This window comes from Humulus lupulus, chromosome 7 (assembly GCF_963169125.1).
Source record: "Humulus lupulus chromosome 7, drHumLupu1.1, whole genome shotgun sequence".
NCBI lineage: Eukaryota > Viridiplantae > Streptophyta > Magnoliopsida > Rosales > Cannabaceae > Humulus > Humulus lupulus.
Genome location: NC_084799.1, coordinates 205,354,540 through 205,382,365, shown reverse-complemented (window position 1 = coordinate 205,382,365; position 27,826 = coordinate 205,354,540). Strand labels below are relative to the sequence as shown.

General features: G+C 33.9%; 4 protein-coding genes across 4 annotated transcripts; 3 read left to right on the top strand and 1 right to left on the bottom strand.

Moving 5' to 3' along the window:
* The first annotated feature begins 923 nt into the window (after window positions 1–923).
* Window positions 924–10,610, top strand: LOC133789202 (G-type lectin S-receptor-like serine/threonine-protein kinase At4g27290). Its single transcript, XM_062226966.1, has 3 exons — window positions 924–2,209; window positions 2,331–2,484; window positions 10,477–10,610. Exons 1-3 carry the CDS (start codon window positions 925–927, stop codon window positions 10,481–10,483), a joined length of 1,446 nt encoding a protein of 481 aa, XP_062082950.1. The 5' UTR covers window position 924; the 3' UTR covers window positions 10,484–10,610.
* On the top strand, window positions 10,508–11,276 carry LOC133789210 (G-type lectin S-receptor-like serine/threonine-protein kinase At4g27290). The gene is made up of 3 exons (XM_062226977.1): window positions 10,508–10,622; window positions 10,732–10,942; window positions 11,038–11,276. The coding sequence occupies exons 2-3, from the start codon at window positions 10,777–10,779 to the stop codon at window positions 11,274–11,276; spliced, it is 405 nt and encodes a 134-aa protein (XP_062082961.1). The 5' UTR covers window positions 10,508–10,622; window positions 10,732–10,776.
* Window positions 11,277–11,430: 154 nt separating this feature from the next.
* Window positions 11,431–11,900, top strand: LOC133792638 (G-type lectin S-receptor-like serine/threonine-protein kinase At4g27290). The gene is made up of 2 exons (XM_062230544.1): window positions 11,431–11,505; window positions 11,595–11,900. Exons 1-2 carry the CDS (start codon window positions 11,431–11,433, stop codon window positions 11,898–11,900), a joined length of 381 nt encoding a protein of 126 aa, XP_062086528.1.
* An 11,651-nt stretch (window positions 11,901–23,551) lies between these two features.
* Window positions 23,552–24,803, bottom strand: LOC133789207 (ankyrin repeat-containing protein ITN1-like). The gene is made up of 2 exons (XM_062226973.1): window positions 24,391–24,803; window positions 23,552–24,283 (listed from the first exon to the last, which is right to left on the bottom strand). Exons 1-2 carry the CDS (start codon window positions 24,796–24,798, stop codon window positions 23,675–23,677), a joined length of 1,017 nt encoding a protein of 338 aa, XP_062082957.1. The 5' UTR covers window positions 24,799–24,803; the 3' UTR covers window positions 23,552–23,674.
* Window positions 24,804–27,826: the final 3,023 nt, after the last annotated feature.

Here is a 27,826-nt window from a genome sequence, read left to right as displayed (position 1 = left end):
TTGGTTGTGCATTTTGTTTAGATAAAATAGCTTCTACTTATTGCAAGGTTGGCTCCAATGCGAATTTGGTCAATTGCTCGCTTAGTCAATTATACTTGTGTACTTTTCGTCGTGAAGAATTACATCATCATCGGTATGTGTATATATTATTTTAAATTAATTAAATGTTCAACATTACTGTAAAATTAGATGATAATTCAATACGAGTGTTCTTATTTGGTTTTAAGATGTCCAACACCATATGTGGTGCTACTTTATAGTTGGTTAGCTATACTCTATAATACTTATCAAATTCAAATATATGATATCTGATATTAGATTGCACTAATAACAGTTACATTCTTATCATAGTGCCCCTTAGCAATTACACTGAGCAATACTTTTCCACAAATAAGGTGTCACAAAACTACCTCAATATCATTAACTCCGATGGCTTGTCTCTAAGTAATATCATCACAAAGTCTGATAAAATGGGTAATGTTGGCACCATCATTAACCAGAAAATAATGAGGTTTTTATTTATTTTTATTTTCTGGTTAACTTGTTTTGAGACTTTTCTTAAACTCAATAAACTACTAAACCAAATATTAATTAATATGCATTGTTCAATATAGAGCTAGAGTTGTATCATTGGTCACTTTAGTGGTCTTGGGGATTCATTTAATGGCTGATCATTCACTTGCTTTAGGATACAAGTGCATTATGATCACTTGAGGATACAAGTGTGTTTATTCATTTAATGGCTGGACTAGTGTGTTTATCCATATATTGACTAAGATTTTTCCACAACAATTTGTCTGAAAACGAACTAACTAACTACCCCAATAACATTAACTCCATTGCCGTGTCTCTTGACTTATATCATCACTAATAAGTTCTATAAAATGGATCATATAATTGGCACCATCATGAATTAGAAAAAAAATGGAGTTCCTTTCTTTTCTGGCTACCTTTGTTGTTTTGAGACTTTCTCTTTCCAGAACAACTTTTGCTGTGCTTGATACCATTAGACCTTCAGAATTTATGAGTGATAACACAACTTTGGTATCTAGAGAAGGACTTTTTGAACTGGGATTCTTTACTCCAGCTATTTCAAAGAATCGTTTTCTGGGAATTCGGTATAAGAACATCTCAGTTCAAACTGCTGTTTGGGTGGCAAACAGGTGTGAACCGATCGACGATTCATCTGGCTCGTTGACTATAGACGACACAGGAAATCTTGTGCTTTACGGACAGAATAAGAGGGTCGTTTGGTCTACAAACTCGTCGAAACAAGCACAGGAACCACTTGTTCAACTCTTGGATAATGGTAACTTGGTTTTGAGAGATGAGAAAGACGAGAATACAGACAACTATTTGTGGGAAAGCTTTGATTATCCTACTGATACGATGTTACCAGGAATGAAATTGGGATGGGACTTGAGGAGAGGTCTCAATAGACGTTTATCATCGTGGAAGAGTTCCGATGACCCCTGCGATGGAGATTTCACTTATGGGATTGAGCTTGATGAACCACACCATACATACCCTCAACTATTTATCCGTAATGGGTCTGCAAAATTGTTTCGAGAAGGGCCTTGGGATGGCATAAGTTTCAGCGGAGCTTTTAATACTTTATCATATCCTTGGTACGGGTCTGATTACGAATTCGTGCACAACGATGATGAAGTTTACTTCACTTACAGCGTCAACAGTACATCAATGATCTTAAGAATTGTCCTGGGCAAAAGAATTGAATACAAAGAATGGAGAGAAGAAGACAAAATTTGGCATTCTTATTACACAATTCCAGGAGACCAGTGTGACTACTATGGCATCTGTGGAGCTAATTCAGAATGTGGTTCAAATGAAGTGAATAAGCCAATCTGCCAATGTTTAGAAGGGTTTAAGCCAAAGAATCAAGAAAATTGGAAGGTGATGCATTGGTCAGAAGGGTGTGTGAGAAACGGTTCTGTGAGCTGCGATGATAAAGAGAAAGATGTGTTCCTTGGCTTTTCTGACTTGAAAGTGCCCAATGCTCAATATATTTGGGCAAATAAGAGTATGAATCTGCACGAATGCAATGCTAAATGCTTGAGCAATTGCTCTTGCATGGCTTATGGCTTTGAAGTCAGTGACTGCGTTCTCTGGTTCGGAGATCTGTTTGATATTCGACAAGCTCCTTATGGCCGACAAGATGTATATATTCGAATACCGTTTTCAGCAACAGGTACAGATATATATATATATATTATATATTATATCAAGTGCACATTATGTATTCTGTTTTGTGGTTATAACCAGTATGTTTTAGATGGGTTTTCTTAAATATTCTATTTTGCTTTTCTCAGCTCCAAAACTTTTTGATGAAAAAGAAAGAACTGATCGTAATCATAAGTTCAAGGTGGAGAGAGCAGTGATAATTATTGCTATCATAGTCGGATTAGCTGTTGGGCTTATTATTTTAATTGGGTTTTACATTCACAGGAGGAGGAGACATTATTGGTAAAAGTCTCTACCCTTGACTTCAATTTTTTTTATGAAATATTATAGCAGAGAAACATTTATGAAGAAATCAAATAGTTTTTATTACTAACAAATGGCATAAAATTGTGTTTGAACACATAGACTAGACTATTGTTTCATATATATACTAGATACAACTAAAATGCAACTTCTTAGTATTATTTATAGAATTTATTAATTATATTTATTAAATTTATATCATTGTCATATAAATTTCAAATAAATAAACAATATTATATAAAAAAAGAATGTCATAAACATATTAAATAAAAAATTAAACCAAAACATTTTTTATGATTTTTTAAAAAATCATATATAATATGAAGTGATAATTTTTTTAATAAAAATTAAGATTATGTATTATATATTATTATTATAATAATATTTTATAATATTTAAATTTATATTAATATAAGTATTAAATATTTAATCTTGTCTTAAATATTATTATAATAAAAATATTTTATTATATGCGGGCCAACACCTTAGTTTCGGCCTTCTCACTATGCTTACGTTACTTGCCTGTCATCGGACTTAGTATGGTCTGGGCCGCCAGGGCTTCCTTATTCATTGTTAACTGGGCCCCAGTTGGGCCCAGACCTCTTGTGAGGGCCCATTGATCTGTTTGGCTCTGTCATGTGTCATAGGTGGAAAATATTGATAAAAATAAGGAATTTTAAAAAAAAATATGGCTTTTTCACCATCAATGTGCACAAATATGGGATTTATACCATAACGCCCTAATTTCTCATAAATTATCGAGAACACAGCGTTGGATCATAATCATAAATATTGCTTTTTTTATTGAATAAAACTTGAAAATAAATATATGGATCCATGGTTTTACAAAAAATAAAATAATTGTCTTTAAAATGAGCAACTTTTAAATAAAACTTTAAAAGAAAACATTCTTTAATAAAAATAAATAATTAGGCTCGCTTGATCTTTCTCAACTATATGGTCCTCACAAGTACATCACGAAGCTCCTAGGTCCCACTCGCAACTGGCCTTTCTATCATCAATTTTCTATACAACAACATCATAAGGGGTGAGCTTCTAAACCCAGTAAGGAAAATAAAAATAACGGTTAGTCATATAATCATTTAATCAACATATCATAAATTACACAAGAGTCATAACAAAACTTAGTTATACTAATTATATCACATCACATAACCATAGGTCATATCATAGCCTAAGTCATAATCATAGTCATAAATCATAATCTAAGTCATAATCGTAGTCATAAATCATAGGTCATAAGTCATAATCGTAACTATAGGTCATAGATTATAATAACAAATTAGATATAATAAAAAGATAAGTGTTTATTCATGGGGTGACAATTAAGCTCCGGACAAAAGTCCGTCATACACCGGTCATCAACTTAGGTCCGTCATAAAATTGTGGCAACCGATCCTACCGGACATAAGTCTATCATACATCATTAGACACCTTAGGTCCAGACACACTTACCCATTTATTGTACCTAAAATGTTAAGTCATACAAAACATAAACGAGATCATAAACTAAACTACCTAATTTTCCTTACAAAAAATAGGGATATTGGAGACAAGAGCGGGATTGGAAACTCCTAAAACCTGTTAGAAAAATATGTATTATTGCTCAATGGAATTATGGAAAAACCAAATACAACTCTATGCAAAAATACAATGGACAAGATAATATTGATTAAATAAGTATTACAACTCAATTGCTCAAAATACAAGTAAATAAAAGGATGTAGAAGAAGAAGATTACAAACTCAATACTATAATAATACAAGTAAATAAGAAGAAAAAGAGGAACAAAAGAATGAAAACACAAACAAACTCTCACACAACCAAAGTGTAGAGTAGTGGGGATCACCAACTTGAACAAGGTTCAAGACCTTTGTCCAAAAGCTTATTTCTCCCTATTCTCTAAGCACTAAGGGATCTCTCTAGGAAATAGCTCTCTGGAATTATCAAGCCTCAAGGTGTATTTTTCAGCCAAGTACTTTGTGGATGAAAAATGGTATGTAATACAAGTGAGCATTAGGCTCCTATTTATAGAGTTTGAGATACCCTTTGGATTTCAAATTCCACCAACCCCCATGGCTGTTACCAATGTTTAATTGGATTAATATGGAATTAAAATTGAGATTTGGGAGTTATTTGGGTTTTTAGAACCGTTCAACACATTTGGAAAAAACTGAAAATTTGGCCTGAAATGCACCTGTGGTCGCGGCCAGGGACATCAGTGGCTGTGGCCACTGCTCTCTGTCCCCCAGGCCGCGGCCACCATCATTCAGTGGCCGCAGCCACAGCCCATTTTCAGCACTTGAAAATGTGCTGTTTTTCCAAACGGTTCCAAACCCTCCCAAATGATTTTGTAACTCCCAAAACACATTATTGGGGTTAAAATCATATCTCCAACAACCATATTTCATAATGGCTTTATGAAATCCAATCTCAAATGTGTAACATATAATATACACATTATTGGGTAATATTTGGGAGTTACAAATTTGTAACTGATTTTGTAACTCCAAAATATGTCACATTTGGGCACACACATGTGTCCAATTTTGTGACTCTCAATAATATGTTACAAGATGTGACAAATCACATTTTGTCACATTATTTAATCTAATATTATATTATATGAAATAATATAACAAAACCAAACATAAGAAACCATAAGTCCTCTAGAGAAAGAAGATGAATAGAAGATCCAAATCATCAAGATAGTAACTTACCGAAGACCTTAAGTTTCAAGAAACTCAAACACCTAACCATAAGCCATAGTAGCAAGTTAGGTTTTGAAATAAAAGAAAAGAATAAGACGAATGAAAATGGAATAAAGCTGAAGATTAACAGTACCTTAGATAGCTTAGAGCTTTGATCTATACCTCAAACATCAAAATCACACAATAGCTTACTTCCCAAATGTTTAGAAAAGCTTTAGATTTGAAAGCTTTAACCCCAAAACCCTAGTGTTTCTCTCTAGAACAAACTTAGGTGCTTAGAGGCTTTGAACTGTGCTTAAATGATGAATAAAATGGCTGAGTGAAGGGTCCTATTTATAGAGTTCAAGGAGTGAAACTAACTCATTTTAAAATGAATAAATAAATGATTAAAAATACAATTTTCGCTCAAGAGATGCCCAAAACTCGGTCAAAGATGTTCAGGAACAAGTCAAAGTTGTTGAGGGTTGTTTCTAGTTTAAATCCACAAAGTTTCAAAAATGGTTCCAAGAGCCGATATATCTCCTACCCTAGGCGATATATCGCCTATACCTATGCCCCGAGCTTCCCTGGTTTCGTTCGTGCAAAGTCGACGTGTTTTCCGTATCATCCATAGGCGATGTATCAGCCCTATAACTACGATATATCAGCATACACTGGTACTTTAAACACATTTTTGCACGTTTTCAGCACACTTGAAGTTTGGTAAAACAACTTTGACTGAGTAAAATGTAATCCTAATAGTTGCTGGAAGGTTCTAGACCATATAGATCTATCCTTTATTAATTTATTCATTTAAAATGCTTAAATCCTTAATAAACATACATGTGACAAGTGTCACATTCTTAGTTATTCTATCTAAACCTTAGATTATAATAAATAATATTTCTAGGACTAGCTATATTTATTAGACCTTATGTTAAAATTAATATTTCTAAACTATAGGCTAAACTTATAAAATTCATAACTATCTTTACGAGTTTCCAACTAATTCCTGCCTTGAACCAATATCCACAAAAACTAAAATACTAAGCTACCACTACTAATATCTAGCTAAGTGAAATTCTGAGACGCTACATATACTTTTTTTAATATGTACAAGAAAATTTATTAAAGAAACAATTAAAGTATGAGAAACACAATTAGTAGCTAACTAAAATATAGAGCTGTAAATATGGGCCGTCCTGGCCCAGCCTGACCCACATTTTCGTGCCTCTGAATAATTCGGGCCGGGCCCGTATTTCAATTCATGCCGGGCTGGGTCGGCCCACTTTTATTATTGCAAAAAAATGTGAGGCTAGAGAATTGAACCCTCCACCTCTTCTTTAACAATCAACAGACTTACCACCAATCCAAATACATTTCTTTGTGTGAATTATAGTTTTAGATATTTTTATATACTTTTTAACAATACTTTACCCAAAATTATATCAAATATAATTATTAGAATTTGAATACCTACTAATAAATGCTAAAAAATTTAACTCACAAATCTTAAAATAAATTAATATAATTATAAAAATATAGAAATTGAGAAAAATAATAGACTTTTATTATCATTTTAATTTATAAATAATTGACAAATAAAAACTTATTATCATTATTAATGTAAAAATATTGGGTATTTTATCGGGTCGTGCTTTCGGGCTAATTTGTTCGTGCTTTCGTGTCGTGCCTTCGGAGATTGTCGTGTTGTGTCGTGCTCAAGCCCATGTCGTACCATGCCGTGCCGTGCCAATTTTTAATTCGTGTCGTACTTGGCCCAAGCCCATATTTTTTCGTGTCGTGTCGTGCTCGTGCCGTGCTAGAAACCTCAACCCGTATTTACAGCTCTACTAAAATATAGAAATGTCACATTTTTTATCATAGTTATGTTTTCTTTGATTTTAAAATTTATTTTATTTTATTTTTTCCTTAACTTTTTCAATTATTTTTTATTTATTTTTTTCATACCTTATTTTTTCTTCCATTTTTTTCTTTCACCAATTTTTCCCTTAATCCTTTTTTTTCTTTCAATTTTTCCATTCTTCTTCTTCATCCTCTTCTTCTCATTTTTATTCATTTATCTATTATTTTTCTCTCATTTGTATTGTTTTGTTTTTTTTTTCCATATTTTTTCAGTTTTCTTTCATCTTTTTTTTTTCTTCATTTATTTATTTATTATTTTCTCCTTCCATTTTTTTTTCTTTTTTCACACATACGAGCTTTTTTTTTCTTTCTTTTTTTTCTTCTTCCATTTTTCCTTTTTTTTTTCATTTTTTTCTATCAATTTTTTCATTCATATTTTTTTTCCATTTTTCCAATTTTTTTCTTCTTCTTTTCATTTTTATTCATTCATCTATTTTTTTCCTTCATCATTTCATTTTTTTTTCATATTTTTTTAGTTTTCTTTCCTAAGTTTTTTTTTTTCTTTCTTTTGTCTTCATTTTTTGTACTTATTCTTTTCTCATTCAATTTTCTTTTTTTTTTTTTCATTTTTTTCACACATATGTTTTAACATTACATAATTATTTTACTATTTTTTATTTGTTATCTTTTATTATTGTAATTTTTTTTATAGTTTTTTCAACTATATGTAAAAAAATTAAAATAGAATTTTCTATTTACTGTAACACTTATAGGAACACCAAAATTTGGAAAGAAAACTAATAAAAATATGAAAACGTGAATGTGTAACTTGTTACCCTGATGTGAACATTCAAATCTAGAAAAAAAAATTATATGAAGAAGATGAGAGAGAAGGGAAAGGGGTGGATCAGATTTTTTTTCTTTCTATTTTCATGTATGTGGTAACTGGTTACCTTCCCGTTCTTTGTGTGTACATTTCTGGGGGTAAGTGGTTACCTTCACATTATTTGTGTGTATATTTCTAAGGGTAACTGGTTACCTTCACATTCTGATGTGTGTATATTTCTGAGTTCTTTATGGTAACTAGTTACCTATGTTACTAAAATCATAGTTACTTCTTCTTCCTTTTTTAATGAAGTGTTCTTCCTCTTTTTCCTTCAAATTTGATGTTTCTTTTCATATTACCCCTCTTATGGTAACTGGTTACCTCTCTTATGGCAGAAATTTACTCCTCTCAGGATAACTGGTTACCCCTCCTGATACATGTTATTTAACCTAGCTCTATGATTTTTTTTTACATAACTATCAAAGATCAATCAAGTAACTGGTTAACTTATAAAATATTTGAAAAAAGAAATGAACAATCTAGAAAGAAGAATTTTTTTTTTTATAATAACTAAAAAATCATTTTAAACACAATTCATATTACAAAAAAAAAAAAATTACAAAACAACCAAAGAAAATTTTAATTTAAAATTAGTAATATAAAAATGCTAATAAGCTAAAAAAAATAATAATCAAATTAAAATACATACCCTTCCAAATTAATAAAACTTGATTAAGAGTAAAATTATGACATAAACCAACTTTTATACAAAAATATGGAAAAATAAACCCATAAAAGTGAAAATTATTAAAAAAAAAATGCCATAGATTACTTTTTTTTTTTTGAAAAAAAAATCATATTTTTGCACACTCTATTAAAATTTTTATATAAAATGTAATTTCCTCTAAAAATAATGATATTTTATAATATTTAAATTTATATTAATATAATTGATAAATATCTATTTTTAAGTTAGTTTTAAATGTATATTCTATTAAATATTTAGAATATTCCGTTAAAGATAACAAAACAAACGGTTAAAATCAAGAATTTCCATTATCAATACACTTTTTATATAGAAGATATATATACACTAGATAGAAGACACTTTTGCTTAGTTTTATTTATAGAATTTAATAATTATTTGTATTAAATTTGTATCATTGTCATATATATTTCAAATATATAACCAATATTATATATAAAATTAAAAAAATGATATAAACATATTAAATGAAAAATTAAACAAAAACATTATTTATAATTTTTTTAATATATATATAATATGATAACTTTTTAAACATAAATGATCATTTTTTTTATTAAAAATTAATATTATGTATTATATATTATTATTGTAATGATATTTTATAGTATTTAAAATTTTATTAATATAAGTATTAAATATTTAGTCTTGTATTAAATATTATTATAATAATAATATGTTATAATATTTAAAGTCATATTAATATAATTAGTAAAAAATTAGAATTATATATTATTATCATAATAATATTTTATAACACTTAAATTTATATTAATATAATTATTAAATATCTAGTCTTGTATTATATATTATTATAATAATGATATTTTATAATATTTGAATTTGAATTAATATAATCATTATGTATGTAGTCTTATATTAAATATTATTATAATAATAATATTTAATATATTTGAATTTATATTAATATAATTAATAAATATCTATTTTTAGTTAGTTTTAAAGATATATTCCGTTAAATATTTAGAATATTCCCTTAAAGTTAGCCAAACAAATCGTTAAAACTAAAATTTTTTGTTATGTACACACTTTCTTTTTATATGGAAGAGATATACGAAACTGAGAAATGTAACTATTAATACTACCACTGTTAAACTTGTGCCTCTAATTTCAATCTCTTTGGTGGTTAGGAGGGCATTAGGGGTTAGTTAATGGGACTTCAGATTAATGACTTTACATGTAACCGTTTCTTCCATGTTTTCTATTTGCTCTTTCGTTCTTATATATATATATATATATGTATATATATGGGTGTACTCTTAATGGTTACTACCCATAGATGGTTACTTTAACATTAACTATTGGATTAGGATCAATGATTCATATTTATAGTTGTTCATTAATATTTCTAAAAATAAATTTTGATTTTTTCAAATTTTTGGAAGGGTTACCTGATGAAAAATATGTATTTATTATGAAAATATAATATTGTAAACTTTTTCATTTTTCAAATGTATGTCAATTTCTAAATATAGCTAGTGTTTCTCATTGGTTGAAAACACACCATTAATTATGGCAAAAAAAATAACTAAATTCGAAATTAATATAGAAAAAAAATATTTACTTGTTGGTGACTTGCTATACCAAGTTACTATGTTGCAACATCATCGTAATTGTTAGTAACCATCTATGGGTAGTAACCATTGAGAAGTCTTCCATATATATATATAGGAAGCTATTGAATATTGTAAAGAGATAGACAAAAAGAGCTAGAGGTTGTAACACTGGTTTTACAAGATTGTATAGGTTTTCTTATTGTTTTGAGGTTTTAATCTTCACAGCCACTAATAATTCATTTGAGATAAACGAAAGCCAAGATGAAGACTTGGAGCTTCCATTGTTTGATCTGCATACAATTATTACTGCCACTAGTAATTTTTCAGAGAATAATAAGCTTGGAGAGGGTGGTTTTGGACCTGTATACAAAGTAAGTTCTCATTTACCTGCTTCAGAATATTCTCTATTCTTTTTACCAGATATCGATTGGTAATTAAAGATTGAAATAAGTAAATAATTACTTCATTGTGATATATTAGGGTATACTTGAAGGAGGTCAAGAAATAGCTGTGAAGAGACTATCAATGTGTTCTAGACAAGGAGTCACTGAGTTCAAAAATGAAATTAAACTAATTGCCAAGCTTCAACATCGAAATCTTGTAAAGATATATGGTTATTGTATTCATAGAGAAATGAAATTATTAATTTATGAGTATATGTCCAACAAAAGCCTTGACCATTTTATCTTTGGTAAGACTCTTTTCACCTCTTTTAATACATGTCATGTTCTATAAATATATATTTTCTTATTTTGTTTTAATAAAATTAGAAACCAATATTTGCAGATGAAAGGCAAAGCATACTATTAGAATGGCCTAAACGTTTTGAGATTATATGTGGAATTGCTAAGGGGCTTCTCTATCTTCATCATGATTCTAGATTGAGAATTATACATCGAGATCTCAAAGCCAGTAATGTGTTACTTGATAAAAACATGAATCCCAAAATTTCAGACTTTGGCTTGGCTAGATGTTTTGGTGGAGACCAAATAGAAGGAAACACAAACAAAATAGTTGGAACTTAGTAAGTCATCTTTGAAATCCTTTTAGTTTCTTTATTATAAATCTCTTGTATAGTAATAAATTATTTTATGCAAATGTAGTGGTTATTTGGCTCCAGAATATGCTTCTAATGGCTTATTCTCAACAAAATCTGACGTATTTAGTTTTGGCACATTGATGCTTGAAATCGTAAGTGGAAAGAAAAGTAGAGACCTGTACGATGAAGATAGCATTCTTAACCTTACTGGATTGGTAAGTATTTGGATAGCATACTTAACCTAATTGGATTGGTAAGTATTTAGCTTTTTCTTTTTTATTTATATTTTTATAATATTTGTTAGGCATGGACTTTGATGAAAGAAGGCAACGCATTTATGTTTATTGATAAGTGCTTGTTAAGAGATCCAAACGACAACATGGAAGAAGCATTGCGTTGCATCCACATCGGTCTCTTGTGTGTGCAACAAAAACCTATTGATAGGCCTAATATATCTTCTGTTATTCTAATGTTGAGCGGTGAGAAAGTGTTGCCTCAACCCAAACCACCAGCCTATTTCACCAACACAGATTTGTGGGCGGGATATCATTCCCCCTTTTCTAAGACACCATCATGCAATACAAGCATAACAGCTGTCGAGGCGCGATGATAATTCATACAACAAATCAGAGTTTATCATGTAAATTTTTAGAATTTGAATTATTACAATTTCTATTTATTTCGTTCAAAACTGCAATGATGATTGGTATTAGTAATCTACATGTAGTATATATGAATCTATGCCAGAAGAGAATGTGCTATTCATGACAATAAAAGTGATTCTTGAACGTTTTCTTGATTATAATAAGCCATTATTAGACTTATTTCCTTGTAGTGAGGCAAGAGTGTGATGAGAAACTTATACATATAGTCTTATTTTGAAGTGTTGAAATAATTTCTAAGTGATGTGTATTATAACATCTCGTACAGAAGGATATAATGGTAACGTGAAATTGGAACTCGAGCATGAATTTATATATATATATATATTTCTTTAATATAACCAAGAAATAAGCACTGGTTACATGAAAATTTATGATGCATAACTTATATATGAAATTCCACCACAAATCTACAAACTGATGCATAACTTGATAAAAGAAAAAGTAAAATTTGACAAAGTTTTTGCAAGAGAAGATCTCATTGACTGGCTGGCTTGTTGTGACAGTCAAAATCCTGTGATCCGTAAGGGGAAAGACCGGGTAAGCTGTGCAATCCCACACTGCCTGGGGAAGGTCAAGTGTGATGATTCTAAGATTATGTAGGTATGGGACTACACAGTTGAAGAAGGCTTAAATGGATTGATGGGTACTACCTATATCAGGAAGGTGCATCTTCTTTTCGGAGCCCATCACTTGAGAACTCCATGGTTAAGCGTGCTTAGCCTGGAGTAATCTAGGGATGGGTGACCTCCTGGGAAGTTTTCCCGGGAAGTGTGCGAGTGAGGACAAAGCACGCTGGAAAGACTTATCTTGGTTTGTAGGGCCAGTCGTCATTCCAAAAAGCAGCCATAGTGACGTGGGGTGTCACATAAGAGTGTACCCCTTTGGTACGGGAGGTGAGGTTACTCTGGGCCGTGGAGGCCACACTGGGATTAAAACCCCACAGATAACACGATGGCTCAGTTATATGTTTTCAGTATGTTACGCAGCCCTTTGACTTATGTGAATATGCTAGAAGTGTTGCTCAGTTTGCAGTTTCTAGATATGCATTTCTGTTATGAAAAGTTTGTTTTGAATATTAGAATCATGAGTTGTAGCTAGCTTCCTTACTGAGCGTTATAGCTCATCAGTTACTCTGTGTGTGTAGGTAAGGGCAAGGCTTAAGGAGCAGTGCAATGAGCTGGAGGGGATTCTGTCTGAAGTATGCATACTGTGAAACAACCGACCTGCAGGGTTGTCAGGGTTCTCTTAAGTTTTCCGCTAAGTCTAGTAACAGTTTTATCAATTTCATGTTTACTAGTTCTACTTAAAAAAGGCCCTATGGCCACAGACTATTTCTTAAGTTACGTTTAAACTACATTTTGTTTTTAAAACTATGGGATCCCATCCAAATACTATTTTATTTCAAAGTACTCCAATGTAAAATTTTCTAAAGTTTACTCTAAAGTTTATTTACTTTTTAACGTCCGATTTTTACCAAAGTTGACCGTAAGGGTCCAGATGACCCCGGATAGTCATAGTCGTGTTCGGTGGGTCTAGTTAAGAAAAGTCGGGTCGTTACATTTGGTATCAGAGACTACGTTACTTAGGCTCCTGTAGACCCTCACAGTATGCATATGAAGATCAGAAAGGCCCCAGCTACTGCACTGTAAGTATATTTCTAAGTTTTGCAATTATTTTTTAGTCTAACAATAATTGTGGGTTTCGTAATGACTAGATAATGGTGATGATGAAGAGAACCGTTATGTCCGGCCGAGGGCGAGGGTCTAAGGAAACCTGAGACTATTGGATCCAAAGGACTAGGGAAATGAAAATGAGCCTTGAGGGTAACTATGATGATTTTGAGAGGTTAATTAGGCATATCATGGCAGTGAACTATGCCATTCAAGAGATTAAGTGGATAGGGGGTTTACTTAAGTGTCTATAGTGTTTTGAGGTTCTAATGAGCACAATCTCTTGGCAGAGTGTTAGGGATGCTCTTAACCAGGCTTGGAGTGAGGTAGCTCACTTAGAAGGTCAAGCCCCAAATCAATATTCGGCTATGGGAAAGAGATTCCCTAGGATCTACGTTGAGAACATAGCCAAGAAAGTTAGGCTTAACCCTTTAGGGATCAAGAAATTAAACTATAGTAAGAAGAGGTGGGTACAAGGAACCCCTAAGCTACCTAGGGGAGTAATTAGGGAATTATCTCCAGGACTTAGGAACGAATATGAGGAATCGTTCCCAGTCCATATGGTAGTTTATGACACTAATAATAGTCAACCCAGGGCTAGAATTGGGATTTAAAAGTCATTTCATTTCCGGTCAGTGAGGAAACGGGGGGTTCTGTCCTTGTTCTAGGATATGTTTGCATGATTTTTATGATGTTAGAGTGTTGTATTTCATTTATTTTCAGTTGACTACTTATGTATCGAAATCATGTATCAAGTTTGAAGTAATACTAATGATGAATTATATGCTCTTTTCTTCTTATTATACAATTGTATGAAGTATGTTAGGTTTGAAACTCAGTTTATATTATTGCTATGCTTCTTTTAGAGTTTTGAATAGAATGAGGTAGGCCTTTTTCTGAGTGGATAGAAGATTTATCGTTCATAGTTTAAACTATATGGCTTAAGTATTTCGAACGAATCGTGATGTCTCCATGAAGAGGTGTACGTCGAGGAGTGAATAGGGATCAGGCACCAGAAAACCTGAACCCAGGAAATGCCAACATGGATGCAGCTATGCTGTTTGGAATTAGTCAGGCACAAGCTGAAGAGATTGCTCGTCTTCGAAAAGAACTTAATTGGGCACCTAGGGTTGGAAGGCCACCAGCCCAGCAAGTTGTGGAAGTGAGGCCACAACAACTTGCTCAACCAAATCCGGTATACGAACATTTCCGGAAGCTGCACCCTCAACCTTTCGAAGGAGGCGTGGATCCTATGGAAGCTGAAGAATGGATGAGTTTTATTGAACTCATTTTCGAATTAATGCAGTTGGAAGACCGAGCTAAAGTATCTCGTGTTACATATATGCTAAAGAAGGACGCTCGCATGTAGTGGGAGAACATGAAGCTTATCTAGAATGTTAGAGTTATGACATGGGCGGAGTTCGTACAAGCTTTCAACGAACAGTTTTACAATGAGACTATCAGAGCTTCTAAGGTGGATGAATTTGTGAACCTGATCCAATAAGATACCACAAAAGCTCAATATGTGCAACAGTTCAACAGGTTGGCTAAGTTTGCTGGAAATTTAGTGGCCAACGAGGAAGCTAAGGTCGAAAAGTTCATGAAAGGGCTCAAGCCAATGATTGCCTGAGATGTAGAAATAGCTAGTGCGGAAAGGATCACTTATGCACATGTCATATTCATATAGCCAATCTCTTATGCAATGTGTTAGTTGATTCGGGTGCTACCCATTCTTTTATATCAACGTGCACGATTGAGAAAATAGGAAGACCTAGAGAGGTATTTTCGATAGGCTTTAGTACGACATTGCCATCTGGAGAGAGGATGACATCTAGAAGATGGGTACACGCGGTGCCGATAACTTTAGATGGATGAGAACTCTATGCTGACTTGATTGAGCTGGCTATGAATGAGTATGACGTGATACTTGGAATGGATTGACTCTCCAAGTATAGTGCAAACATCGATTGTAGGAAAAAGATCGTAGTGTTTCAACCCGAAGGGGAAGATAAGTTCGTGTTCAAGGGAGAAAGTACGGGACCCAAAACGCCAATCATCTCAGCGGTCAAGGCAAAGAAGATGATGGGAAAAGGGTGCCAAGCATTCCTGGCTAGTATAGTGGACACAACTAAGAACACGCCACAACGACTTGAGGACATTAAAGTGGTGTGTGAGTACCCCGAGGTGTTCCCAGAAGATCTACCAGGCTTACCCCCGAATCGAGAGGTCGAGTTCGTGATCGGGTTAGCACCAGAGACAACCCCTATTTCAAAAGCACCGTATAGGATGTCGCCTTCAGAATTAAAGGAGTTGAAAGAACAGCTGCAAGAGCTGCTTGACAAAGGATTCATTCGAGCAAGTCATTCACCGTGGGGAGCTCCGGTACTATTCGTCAAGAAGAATGATGGATCGATGCGTATGTGGATTGACTATAGGGAACTGAACAAGGTGATGATAAAGAACAAATATCCGTTACCTAGAATTGAAGATTTGTTTGACCAATTACAAGGGGCAGCGATATTCTCTAAGATAGATTTGAGATTGGGTTATCATCAGCTTAAGATAAAGGAAAATGATATACCCAAAATCGCTTTTAGGACTCGGTATGGACATTATGAGTTTTTAGTACTATCATTTGGTCTAACAAACGCCCCTGCAGCATTCATGGATGTAATGCATAGGGTGTTCAAAGAGTATTTGGACAAGTTGTAATCGTCTTTATTGGCGATATTTTGATCTATTCAAGGAAAAAGGAGGAGCATGGGGATCATTTGAGAAAGGCGCTCCAGAGGTTCAAAGAACAACAGTTATGTGCCAAGCTAAAGAAGTGCGAGTTTTGGGTAGAGGAAGTGGTATTTCTAGGCCACATAGTAACCAAGGACGGAGTATCAGTGGACCAAGTTAAGGTTGAGGCTGTCAAGGATTGGCCAATACCAAAGAATGCCACTGATGTAAGTAGCTTTCTTGGTCTAGCCGACTATTACAGGAGATTCGTGGAAGGATTCTCCAAATTGGCAATGCCACTAACAAACCTTACTCGCAAACTATAGAAGTTCGTGTGGTCTGATAAATGTGAACAAAGTTTTCAAGAGTTAAAGAAGAGATTAACTACTGCTCCAGTGTTGTGTGTACCCAAAAGCAACGAAAAGTTTATAGTCTACTGTGATGCATCCAAGATGTGTTTGGGATGTGTACTGATGCAAACCAAAAAAGTGGTGGCTTACGCGTCTAGACAACTAAAAGAAAATGGACAAAGATATCCAATACATGACTTGGAGTTGGCGGCTGTGGTTTTTGCCTTGAAAATATGGAGACATTATCTCTATGGGGATAAATGTGAAATATACACGGATCACAAAAGCCTTAAATATTTTTTCACTCAGAAAGAGTTAAACGTGAGGCAAAGGAGGTGGCTCGAGCTAGTTAAAGACTATGATTGCGAGATACTCTATCATCCTGGAAAAGCTAATGTGGTGGCTGATGCCTTAAGCCGACGAAGTCATGGCACCATTGCAGGTTTAGGGTTGGTGGAAGCTCCGTTACAAAAAGAGATAGTGAAAGTTGGGATAGAAATAGTTACAAGCGAGTTAGCCAATCTCACATTGCAATCAGATCTCTTGGAAGAGATTAAAGAAAAGCAAAAATTGGATGACAATCTGGTTAAACAAGAAGCCTTGTTACAAGAAGAGAATAGTGGGAACTTCACAATGTCGGAATGCCAGATATTAAGGTATAAGGGCAGGGTTTGTGTGCCTAGCGACCAAGAGGTCAAGGATAAGATTCTTAAAGAAGCACACACAACGCCTTACTTGTTGCACCCTGGTGCAACAAAGATATATCAAGATCTTAAGTCCATGTATTGGTGGTCGGGAATGAAGAGGGACATAGCCGGGTACGTAGCCAAGTGCTTGGTTTGTCAACAAGTGGAAGCAGAACACCAAAGACCCGGTGGGTTACTGCAACCGTTACCAATACCAGTATGGAAATGGGAAGATATCGCTATGGACTTCGTGGTTGGTCTACCAGTAACTACAGAGCGTCACGATGCAGTTTGGGTGGTTGTGGACCGCCTTACTAAGTCAGCTCATTTTATTCCGGTGAAAATGACGTACACTATGGATCAATTTGTAAGGCTGTACCTGAAAGAGATAATCAGACTCCATGGTGTACCAGTATCTATAGTTTTAGACAGAGACCCGAGGTTCACATCAGGTTTCTGGGAAAGCTTGCAAGAGGCAGTGGGTACGAAGTTGAAACTCAGCACAGCCTTTCACCCGCAAACAGATGGGCGGTCAGAAAGAACCATCCAGATACTGGAGGATATGCTGCGAGCCTGTGCCTTAGAGTTCAAGGGTTCTTGGAAGGAGTACTTGTACCACATGGAATTTGCGTACAATAATAGTTACCAAGCAACCATTGGAATGGCCCCATACGAGATGCTTTATGGCAGGAAGTGTCGCTCACCCTTACGTTGGGATGAGATAGGAGAGAGGCGACTAGCTGGGCCAGAACTGGTGCTTGAGGCTACGAGTGCTATAGAAAGAATAAGAAGGCATATGCTCACAGCTCAGAGTAGACAACAAAGTTATGCCAATGCCAAAAGGCAGGACATCAAGTTCGAGATGGGAGACAAAGTATTCTTGAAAGTCTCGCCAACAAAAGGTGTTAAGAGGTTTGGGAAAAAAGGGAAGTTAAGTCCCAGATATGTAGGTCCTTTTGAGATCCTCGAGAGGATAGGACCAGTTGCTTATCGATTAGCCCTACCTCCCGCGTTGGCTAGTACCCACAATGTATTCCATATCTCCATGCTCAGGAAGTATGTGTCCGATCAGTCCCATGTGCTTAGTTACGAACCGCTAGAGCTACAACCGGACTTAAGTTATGAAATTAAACCAGTTACAATACTGGAGCGGGGAATCAAAGAGTTGAGAACTAAAAGGATACCCCTACTTAAAGTCCGGTGGAGCAATAGCGCAGTTGAAGAAGCTACTTGGGAGCTGGAGGATGACATGCGTGAGAAGTATCCCGAGATGTTTGAGTAAGGAAAAATTTCGAGGACGAAATTCTTTTAAGGTGGGAAGGGTGTAATAACCCGATTTCTTTTTTTTATTTAGTGTTTTATGTAAACATTATTCTGTGAATTAATTTTTTTTTTTAAAGAGTATGAATAATAATTAAAATAATATTTGGTGAATTGTGAGTTGATCGCTTTAGACCATAGTGTGGGATTTAGATGTGAAATAAATCTAAAATGGACATCTTGTTCAAAGAGTTTTAATATATGATTTTATGTATTTTGAATCCACATAAAATCATAGAATCATTTTAGACTATGATTTTGTGACTTATTCACTAAGAGTCTATGAACAATTCAAAAGGAATTTTATAGGATTAAAATCATGATTTTATGTTGAAATGACTCACATAAAATCATAGACATAAGTTAAACCAAAGTTGCATTTTTGGTGTTTAGACTGTAGTTTATATTTACCATTCTTAAGCTATAGTTTTAGTGTTTTATTTTGAGAAGCATACGGTGGTGTGTTTGGCTGCACACATACTTATTGGAGGGAAACACAATTTAAACAGCTATGGCAGTTTTTAGAGGTTACCAGGCAGGGAATTAGAACCGTTGTCTTTCTTCATTAGTGTTAGCCATTTTTGAACGTGAGAGGATAACTGTGAGAGATTAGAGACAAAGAACACATTGTGTTCTTGTTTTGTACGTTCACTTCGGGTCCAAGAAGGAGGAATCAAAGGTGAGTTTTCTTTGGTTTTTCTTTGGATTACAGTCCTTAGAGCCTATGTTTGATTGTAGAAGAAAGCAAGAGAAAGAAGGGAGTGCTACAGGGAGTTCGGTACAAGAATAGTCAGAAGAAAAACGTAAGTCCGAACCTACCTTTGCGTTGATTTTTCTCTTAGATTCTGAGTACCAAATTCATGTCAAATGGTTTTGTTGTGTTCATAGTTTTGTCTACTAAGTTGAGGAGAAGAAGAAACCACCAAGAACCGGCCACAGTAAGAGGTATATATTAGTAGATTTCCTTTGTAGTTTTACGTTTCCGATTTTTGATCTTTGTTTCTTAGGATGGTGATGACTTCTTTGGATTGTTATGTATGGTTTTAATCAGTGTCTTGGGATTAGAAACACTCATTAAGGTTTTGGGGATAGTATAATATATGTGGTCTTAATATTTGAGAGGGTTTGGTGGTGGTTTAAGATTGAAGATGGTGGCTGGCCGTGCATGGAAGTGCCACTTTGAGTGGTCACGGATGGAGACCGATGGTAATGAGGGTGGTGGTTGTGATAGCCGAATGGTGGTCATGGTGGTTAGGAGTGAAACCGTGACTGCCTAGGTGAGGAAAGATGGAGACGGGTATGGCTTGGGAAAGAAATGGCCGAATGTGTACAAGGAAGAAGACAATGGGGGTGTTCACGTGCATGTTCATCCATTCAGCAACAAGTTACTAATGGTTACTGTTTGGTAACCAAAGAGACCAAAAATGGTACTTGGTCCCAAAAATTTAGGGTTTTATAGCAAGGCTTGGGATTAAATACTTCTAAGTTTTAGGTCTGATTTTAATGAATCGGGGTTAGAAAAATTTATCTAAGTAACATTTAAGACTAATAATTTACGAGTTAGGCTCGGGAATTATTATGTAAGCTTCAAGAAAAATTCGAAGTTCGGGAATTAGTTTCAAAGTTTAGATTTGACGACTTAGAACCTACGAAATATTTTCAAGGACTTGGAAAATATTTTAGGAAGTACAATATTACTAATTTTAAGTCTCAAGATCAAGGATTGGACTCAGGGCTCGTGTTTTGGACTCGAGCATCGGAAAATAGAATTTTAAGAAATAATTGGAGTTTTGACTTGAAATTTCGGACGTGGTCTAGGATAAAATTATTATAGGAAATAATAATTTTCTAAGTTGAGTTCGGGATTTATGAGAAGGGTATTATGGTCATTTTACCCCAAGGGCTAGGGTTTTGGGCCAGGGTCGGGAATTTTAGTTTTTGATTTTTAAATTCCCTTATTTATATTTAAAATCTTAGTAAAGCATAAATTAAGACATATTGTCCCAATATGATTATAGGGTCTAAACGCGATCGGAAATACTCACAAAGATATAATTCGCGAAAGCTAAGGACAAGAGGTAAGGAAGTATACACCAAGAGTAACTTAGCTCGTTGTGATTCTAGTGAATTGTTTGCATGTTTGTAGATTGCTGGTTAAATTCTAGATGCTATATATGTGTGTGATTATATGGCTGGATGCGCATGATAGTACCCATCTATCGTGTTTGAATGTGCTTAGTGCAGTAAAGTCATCATGAATGTATGTGCAATGTTTATGACTGTCAAGGGAAACCTTGTGAGGGCGGATTCCCCATGCAGCCGTACAGTGGGGTTATCCGCCAAGTCAGTAGAGTCATCGTGTTTTAGCGGAGTGTACCCCTTTGGTACGGGAGGTGAGGTTACTCTGGGCCGTGGAGGCCACACTGGGATTAAAACCCCACAGATAACACGATGGCTCAGTTATATGTTTTCAGTATGTTACGCAGCCCTTTGACTTATGTGAATATGCTAGAAGTGTTGCTCAGTTTGCAGTTTCTAGATATGCATTTCTGTTATGAAAAGTTTGTTTTGAATAGTAGAATCATGAGTTGTAGCTAGCTTCCTTACTGAGCGTTATAGCTCATCAGTTACTCTGTGTGTGTAGGTAAGGGCAAGGCTTAAGGAGCAGTGCAATGAGCTGGAGGGGATTCTGTCTGAAGTATGCATACTGTGAAACAACCGACCTGCAGGGTTGTCAGGGTTCTCTTAAGTTTTCCGCTAAGTCTAGTAACAGTTTTATCAATTTCATGTTTACTAGTTCTACTTAAAGAAGGCCCTATGGCCACAGACTATTTCTTAAGTTACGTTTAAACTACATTTTGTTTTTAAAACTATGGGATCCCATCCAAATACTATTTTATTTCAAAGTACTCCAATGTAAAATTTTCTAAAGTTTACTCTAAAGTTTATTTACTTTTTAACGTCCGATTTTTACCAAAGTTGACCGTAAGGGTCCAGTTGACCCCGGATAGTCATAGTCGTGTTCGGTGGGTCTAGTTAAGAAAAGTCGGGTCGTTACACTTGTATTAAACATTCGAACAAAAAGTCTGTAACATAGATGTAAATTGAATGAGCAAGTATTTCCATAGACCTATAAGGCTATAAAGTAAGTACTTAATATGAGAATCTTTGAAAATTTGGACTGATAGAGAGAGAGAGTTCTTATTTGGTCTTATGAACCTTATGGCTCATTTAGTATTATCTATAATAGACGAAAGAGTGGTAATTTCTGTTTCTTGGGTTGACTAGAATGAGGAATGGGATTGTATTTTGGGAACTTTTGAGGAAATAATATTCTGGTTGTTGTGGGGCACATATGAGAAAGTGGTTTTGAGGGAAGTTGGATTTTGGAAAATGGGAGTCATACTTACACTCCAAATTAATATTAAAGCACTCATTTTAATATTAAAAAATTATTACATATATGTGAAAAAGTCAATTATCGACAAACCAACTAAACCCTTTTTAGTTAATATGATTATGCTTGTTTTAGTTATAATCACTGTTATTTAAAGATGTCTCTCACATTAGTTACCATATGTACTAAGTGTTAACTAATGTACTAAGACAGCTTATGGCAATGCTGGCCAAAGTTGCATTTGGTTCTGCATTTTCTTTAGAGATGAAATAACTATGAATTTCTCTGCGAAGCTCATCTTCTTGCGCAATTGCAGCCAATGGGAAAGCAACAGTGAGTGAAAAATCTTCAGAATATGTGCTAATATCTCAGTGTTCAAACAATTGTCTTGAGCAATATTGTTGAGGATTATTCAGACCACATGTTCTGATATATATTTATGGCAAAGCAAACAACTCAACAGTGGAGAAAAGGAGATTTAAAAGGTGACAACTAGAATTTGCATTTGGTACACGTGGGGCTGCAGAATTGGTTTGGCAATCATTTTCTGATGTGTTTTAATCATTACACCTCTGATGCAAATGATTGGCTGAGTTATGGAAAAATTGTACGGTTAAAAAGGTAGAGAATATAGAAAAAGAGAGAAGAGAAGTTCTGAAATGGTGAGAAAGAACTAAAAAAGAGATATAAGTGTATTCTGTAACTCTTTGAGAATAGCAAATTGAGATGGCAAGACTAGCAAAATGAACTATAAAGTCCCCTGTGTTTTCTATACTTGTCATTGCTGCATTTGTTACTTGCTGCAGTGTTTGGTATTTTGGTTTTGGTTGTATTTGGTTGCTGTACATCTCTGAGAACATTTGAAGTCCTAATTTGGGTAGAAGAAGCCAAGTCAAATTTTGAAAAGGAGTTTCTAAAGAAGTGTACATAAAATGTACCTCAATAGTAAATTTTTATATGACCCCACATATGTATTTCCAAAAATATATATTTTTACTCTTGTTGTAAAAGTTGTTTAAAATATAAATATAGCATCAATTTTATTGGGTTTCATGTTATATGAATATTCAACTAGGCTATACCATACTCTGCAAGTCCAGCCAATCAGTTTTGGTAGTTATGACCGTTAATAACTGAAGACTTGGTCCTTAAGTAACATTGTCTATCTCTCACATTCAAGATTGTACAGATGAGTTCCTATTTGTAGCTTTAGGACTAATCACCCCAGAAAGAATAAGATTATTACCTACTCTACTAGTGTGTGAAAACCAGAAAGAGTGTTAGCCAACTTTGATTATGTTTGTGAGCTAAGTTCATAAAGCCTAATAGAATTTTGTAGAAACTTGACTGTTACTCTTGAGGCCATTGCTGCCTTCCTTAGGATCCTTTTTGCTTCAAAAGTTCATTTTAAGCATATCGTTTTGAAGCTAATAAGGAGGACCATAGACAATCAAAATATGTTCTTATTAGTTTCACTCAATATAAACAGGTTTCTTTCCAAGTTAATTAAGCAAATAAATACATAAATGATCATCAACACACCAATATATCCTTACAACCAAAACAAAAATTCTATAGCCAGCGTTGAACTTTCGGGCTGAAGATGCTTGGCCCATAGGTAGATTTCAAAATCTGTATCAGAGGAGGAAACTGCATCCACCCAAATAATGTCACAGGAAGGCTAGCAAGGAAAAATAGAGTGATGACAAATCCAGTCTCTTTGTGCAACATGATTAAAAGGGCAGCACAAAAAGCTATAGTCATTGTTGCAAGAGATAAGAAAAGAGTGAAAAGACCTATTATTAGCTTTGTTGGTAAGGATTTGAGGAAATCATCTTCTGCATAACGCGATGTAAGAATTCCCAGAAACATTAATACAGAGGCAGTTGATGAGAATAGTGATATAGCATCTGATATAATGAAAATCTTAAACAACTTTTTGCTCAAGAATATGGGATAACCCGTGTCTTGGTTGTTCCCTCCAGGAACACTAAATGCGACGGCGAACATTATTGTAGCGACGAGAGAACCAACGAGACTGCAAGAACTTGCCGTATCTTTCATCCACTTTTCTCCAGCATTCAACAATGGCTCATGTTTTTGTGTGAACAACTCTCGGGGTGTCAATCCTTGTGTGTTCTTGTACCACTTATGTCGAGGCAATGTAATTGTCTCTACTTCCTACAAAAGTGTTATCAATTCTCAAAAAAAGTGTTATAGAAAAGTTACTAATTACACCTTGATTGATTTTGATTTTAAATGAAATATCATCAACTGATTGCGCGCACCTTAAACCATTGTAGTTCTCTTTGCATTTGCAAAGCAGGTCCAGGGATCTTACTTAGTTGATCAGAAGGTGCGAGAAGTCCAGCCATGTGTAGCATGGTATTCTTTGAAGAACCAACTCTAGTTGCGATCACTTGTTTAGTAGAAACTTCATGCAAAAGGCGATAAACTTGCGATTGTCGACTTTGAACGGCCGCCATGAAAGCATGTGTCTTGTACATCTCACAGCGATGTATGAGCTCAGGATTTGCTTTTGCTATGCCAACAAAGATCTCAACAAGCCCTCGAGCAGCAGCAGTGTGCAAGGCATCCTTCACTTGCTCTTTCTTAGGGTGCTCCTTGTCTAATGTATTTAACATTCGGGAGAAGTGGTCTATGATTGTCGAGCAATAATGGTGGCACAATTTCATTTCATAGATATCCTTTATTCCTAAATAGAGACAAATTTATAGATATTACATTATGGTTTGTTAGGGAAAATCAAAATAGCTGTTTTTATGGGAAAAATAAACTTTAACTTTTTTTAAAAAAAGCCTCAAAATAAATAGTTAAAACAAATACTTTAGAGAGCAAATGATATGTACCTAGAATGTCGAACATAGCTGATACAAAGCGACGTTTGAATGTACCTAGAAAGAACAACAATCCATATACATATATGTTAATGATTTTAGGTGCTATCACTTGTATATTAAATGAAAAAATTAGTATTCTTTTACCACTAACTAGTTATTTTAATATGAATTTGCTCCCAAACTTTAATATGTCATCAATTATTACCTAGATTTATAAATATTTTTCATTATTATGCTTAAGTTTTATTTTTATTATAAATTTGATTATATTTTTATCTAATTGTAACATATATTAAAATTAAAAAAATATTAATCTTTTACTTATTTATAGAAGTTGATTATGTGATTTTTTTTTGTTGTTGGAATATTTAGTTGATTAAATGATTAGAAAAATTGAATAAAGACAAGCTATTTTTAATAATGTTGTTAATGTATATATTAGCTATAAGTAAAAAAAAAAAATTGGGAAAATATGTCATGGAAAAAAACTTAAAGAATTTCTAAATTTATATATTAGTAGTTTTGTGTTATTTTTTATTAATAAAATTAAATGAATGCTTGTCAAAATATTTTTTAGAAAACAGTGCATACATAATTATGAGTAAATGACCCATGAAAATTAGAATTAAAAAAAACTCGAAAAAACCTAAAGGTATTACCAAATTTATATATTATTTATTTGGTTATGTGTTAATTTAATTTTCTGAGGTAAATTGTTTACTTTTATGATGATTGAAAAAATTATAATTAATTTAATATGTTTCATGTTATAAATGAATTGTACTCATTCATTTATATTGTAACATAAGTTAAATATTAGCGTAATTAATTTTTTATATTTGTTTTAATAGCTTATGTGTTAGGGGTAAGAAAATAAATAATATTTGAATATAATAAATAAATAAATAATTAAATCTAAGGAGAAACATGAAACAACTTTATCAATAATGGATTAAAGTATGGGAGCAAATTTATATTAAAATAACTAGCTAGGGGTAAAAGAAAACATTGTCAAAAGTGAGAGGTAAATTGACTAATTGTTCTTCAATATTGTGGCGGGACACTTTTTACAATGATTCCCAATAAATTTACCAAAAAAGAATGTCTTCGTAGAAAATTGCCTATATTTTTTTATCATCTCTTTTTGTAAGTGTTTGAGAAAATGACTTAATTCTTAGAATCAACTTAGTCTGAATACTCTTATTTATAGTAACACGAATTACAACTAATGACTTAGTTACAACAGAAGAGTACAATTAAACACCCTTAATAGACTTAACGAACTAAGTAAACAATGCTTAACTGACCAACTAACTAATACTGTCTTCATCCGCCCTTAAACGAAACGATCTTAGAAGGACTGTAAGTTTGCCTCGCAGAATGAAGAACCGAGCAGCTGGAAGATGTTTGGTGAAGATATCTGCAATTTGTTCTTCAGTAGGAATATACTTGACGACAAGTTCTTTTCTTAAGACTATATCATGAATAAAATGGAAGACAATCTTTATATGTTTCGTCCAAGCATGAAACATAGGATTGACAACCAAGTGAGTTGTACTGATATTGTCACACCACACTACTGAGTAGAAGGAACAGAGATTGCAAGTTCTCTGAACAAAGACCGAAACCAAGCGAGTTCAGCAGCCACACTAGCTAAGGCCTTTTCGGACTTAGTGCTACTTCAAGACACTACTTTTTGCTTTGAAGAAGACCATGAAACTAGGTTATCACCAAGGAAAATACAATAAGTGTAGTGTGGTAGGCTTGAGTGTTAGACCACGTGTTAGAGCACCTCTCAAATATCTCAAGTTTCTCTTTACTGCCAACCAATGAGAATCAATAGGAGCTTGCAAAAATTGACAAGCTTTATTGACTTTATATGAAATTTTTGGTCTAGTCAAGGTGGCATATTGCAGGGCGCCTACAATGCTTTGATATTCACTCGCACCAATGGGAGAAGGAACAAGTGACCAAGTCTTATTTTTGTGAAGAGCAGCTAGTTCACTTTCCATTGCAACTTTCCAAGATGCATTTTGAAGAGCTTGCTTGTAAGTGGTAGGCTTAGAGAAGTCAAGATTGATAGAAGCAAGTAGAGCTCGAGTCTTAGTAATCCTATTTTTTGAACTGGTGACCATTCTGTGCATATTCCGAGGAAGAGTAGGTTCCTGCAAAATAGTATGGATAGTATCCTCACCAATAGGAGTTGTAGATTCAGATAAGTTGTTAGTAACAAAATTAGTTTCATTAAGAGTATTCGTTGATTCTTGTAAATGACATGCAGAAGAAGGAACCATATTTGTGGACTCTATTGGTGATAAAGGTAGAATGGGAGTGTGATTAGTTGGTGGAGGATTTGATGGAAGATAATGGCTGGAATGAGGGAATGAGTGGAGGGTGGTGTCGTGGGTTTGGGAGTAGAATAGGGAAATTTATACTCATAAAAGTAACATGTCTAGTGATATACATACAATGAGAAACAAGACAAGAAGTACCATTTATGTATTGTGCTATACCCAACAAACATGCACTTAGATGAGCAAAATTAAATTTTGTGCTTGTAATTGGGCCTGAGATAAGGAAAGCACAAACAACCCAAAGTGTGAAATAAAGAGTAATCAGGAGTTCTATTATAAAGAACTTCATAGGGAGATTTAGAATCAAGTATAGGAGTTGGTAGTCTATTAATAACGCAAAAAACAACTCTAAATGCAAATATCCAAAACTGTAAAGGAAGACAAGCATGAGCTAACATTGACAAACCAGACTCAACTATATTTTTTTGTTATCTTTCAACATGACCATTCTGAGTCGATGTATATGGACATGTCTTTATAAGAGAGATACAAGAGCTAAGATATTTGGT

What these genes read in the sequence shown, in the direction of transcription:
- LOC133789202 (XM_062226966.1), top strand. Translation starts at nt 925, where the DNA reads ATGGAGTTCCTTTCTTTTCTGGCTACCTTTGTTGTTTTGAGACTTTCT. An exon ending in AATACCGTTTTCAGCAACAG is followed by an intron (nt 2,210 to 2,330) that starts GTACAGATATAT and finishes TGCTTTTCTCAG; the next exon opens with CTCCAAAACTTTTTGATGAA.
- LOC133789210 (XM_062226977.1), top strand. Translation starts at nt 10,777, where the DNA reads ATGTGTTCTAGACAAGGAGTCACTGAGTTCAAAAATGAAATTAAACTA. An exon ending in CCTTGACCATTTTATCTTTG is followed by an intron (nt 10,943 to 11,037) that starts GTAAGACTCTTT and finishes CAATATTTGCAG; the next exon opens with ATGAAAGGCAAAGCATACTA.
- LOC133792638 (XM_062230544.1), top strand. Translation starts at nt 11,431, where the DNA reads ATGCTTGAAATCGTAAGTGGAAAGAAAAGTAGAGACCTGTACGATGAA. An exon ending in TTCTTAACCTTACTGGATTG is followed by an intron (nt 11,506 to 11,594) that starts GTAAGTATTTGG and finishes AATATTTGTTAG; the next exon opens with GCATGGACTTTGATGAAAGA.
- LOC133789207 (XM_062226973.1), bottom strand. Translation starts at nt 24,798, where the DNA reads ATGAAATTGTGCCACCATTATTGCTCGACAATCATAGACCACTTCTCC. An exon ending in GAGAACTACAATGGTTTAAG is followed by an intron (nt 24,284 to 24,390) that starts GTGCGCGCAATC and finishes ACACTTTTGTAG; the next exon opens with GAAGTAGAGACAATTACATT.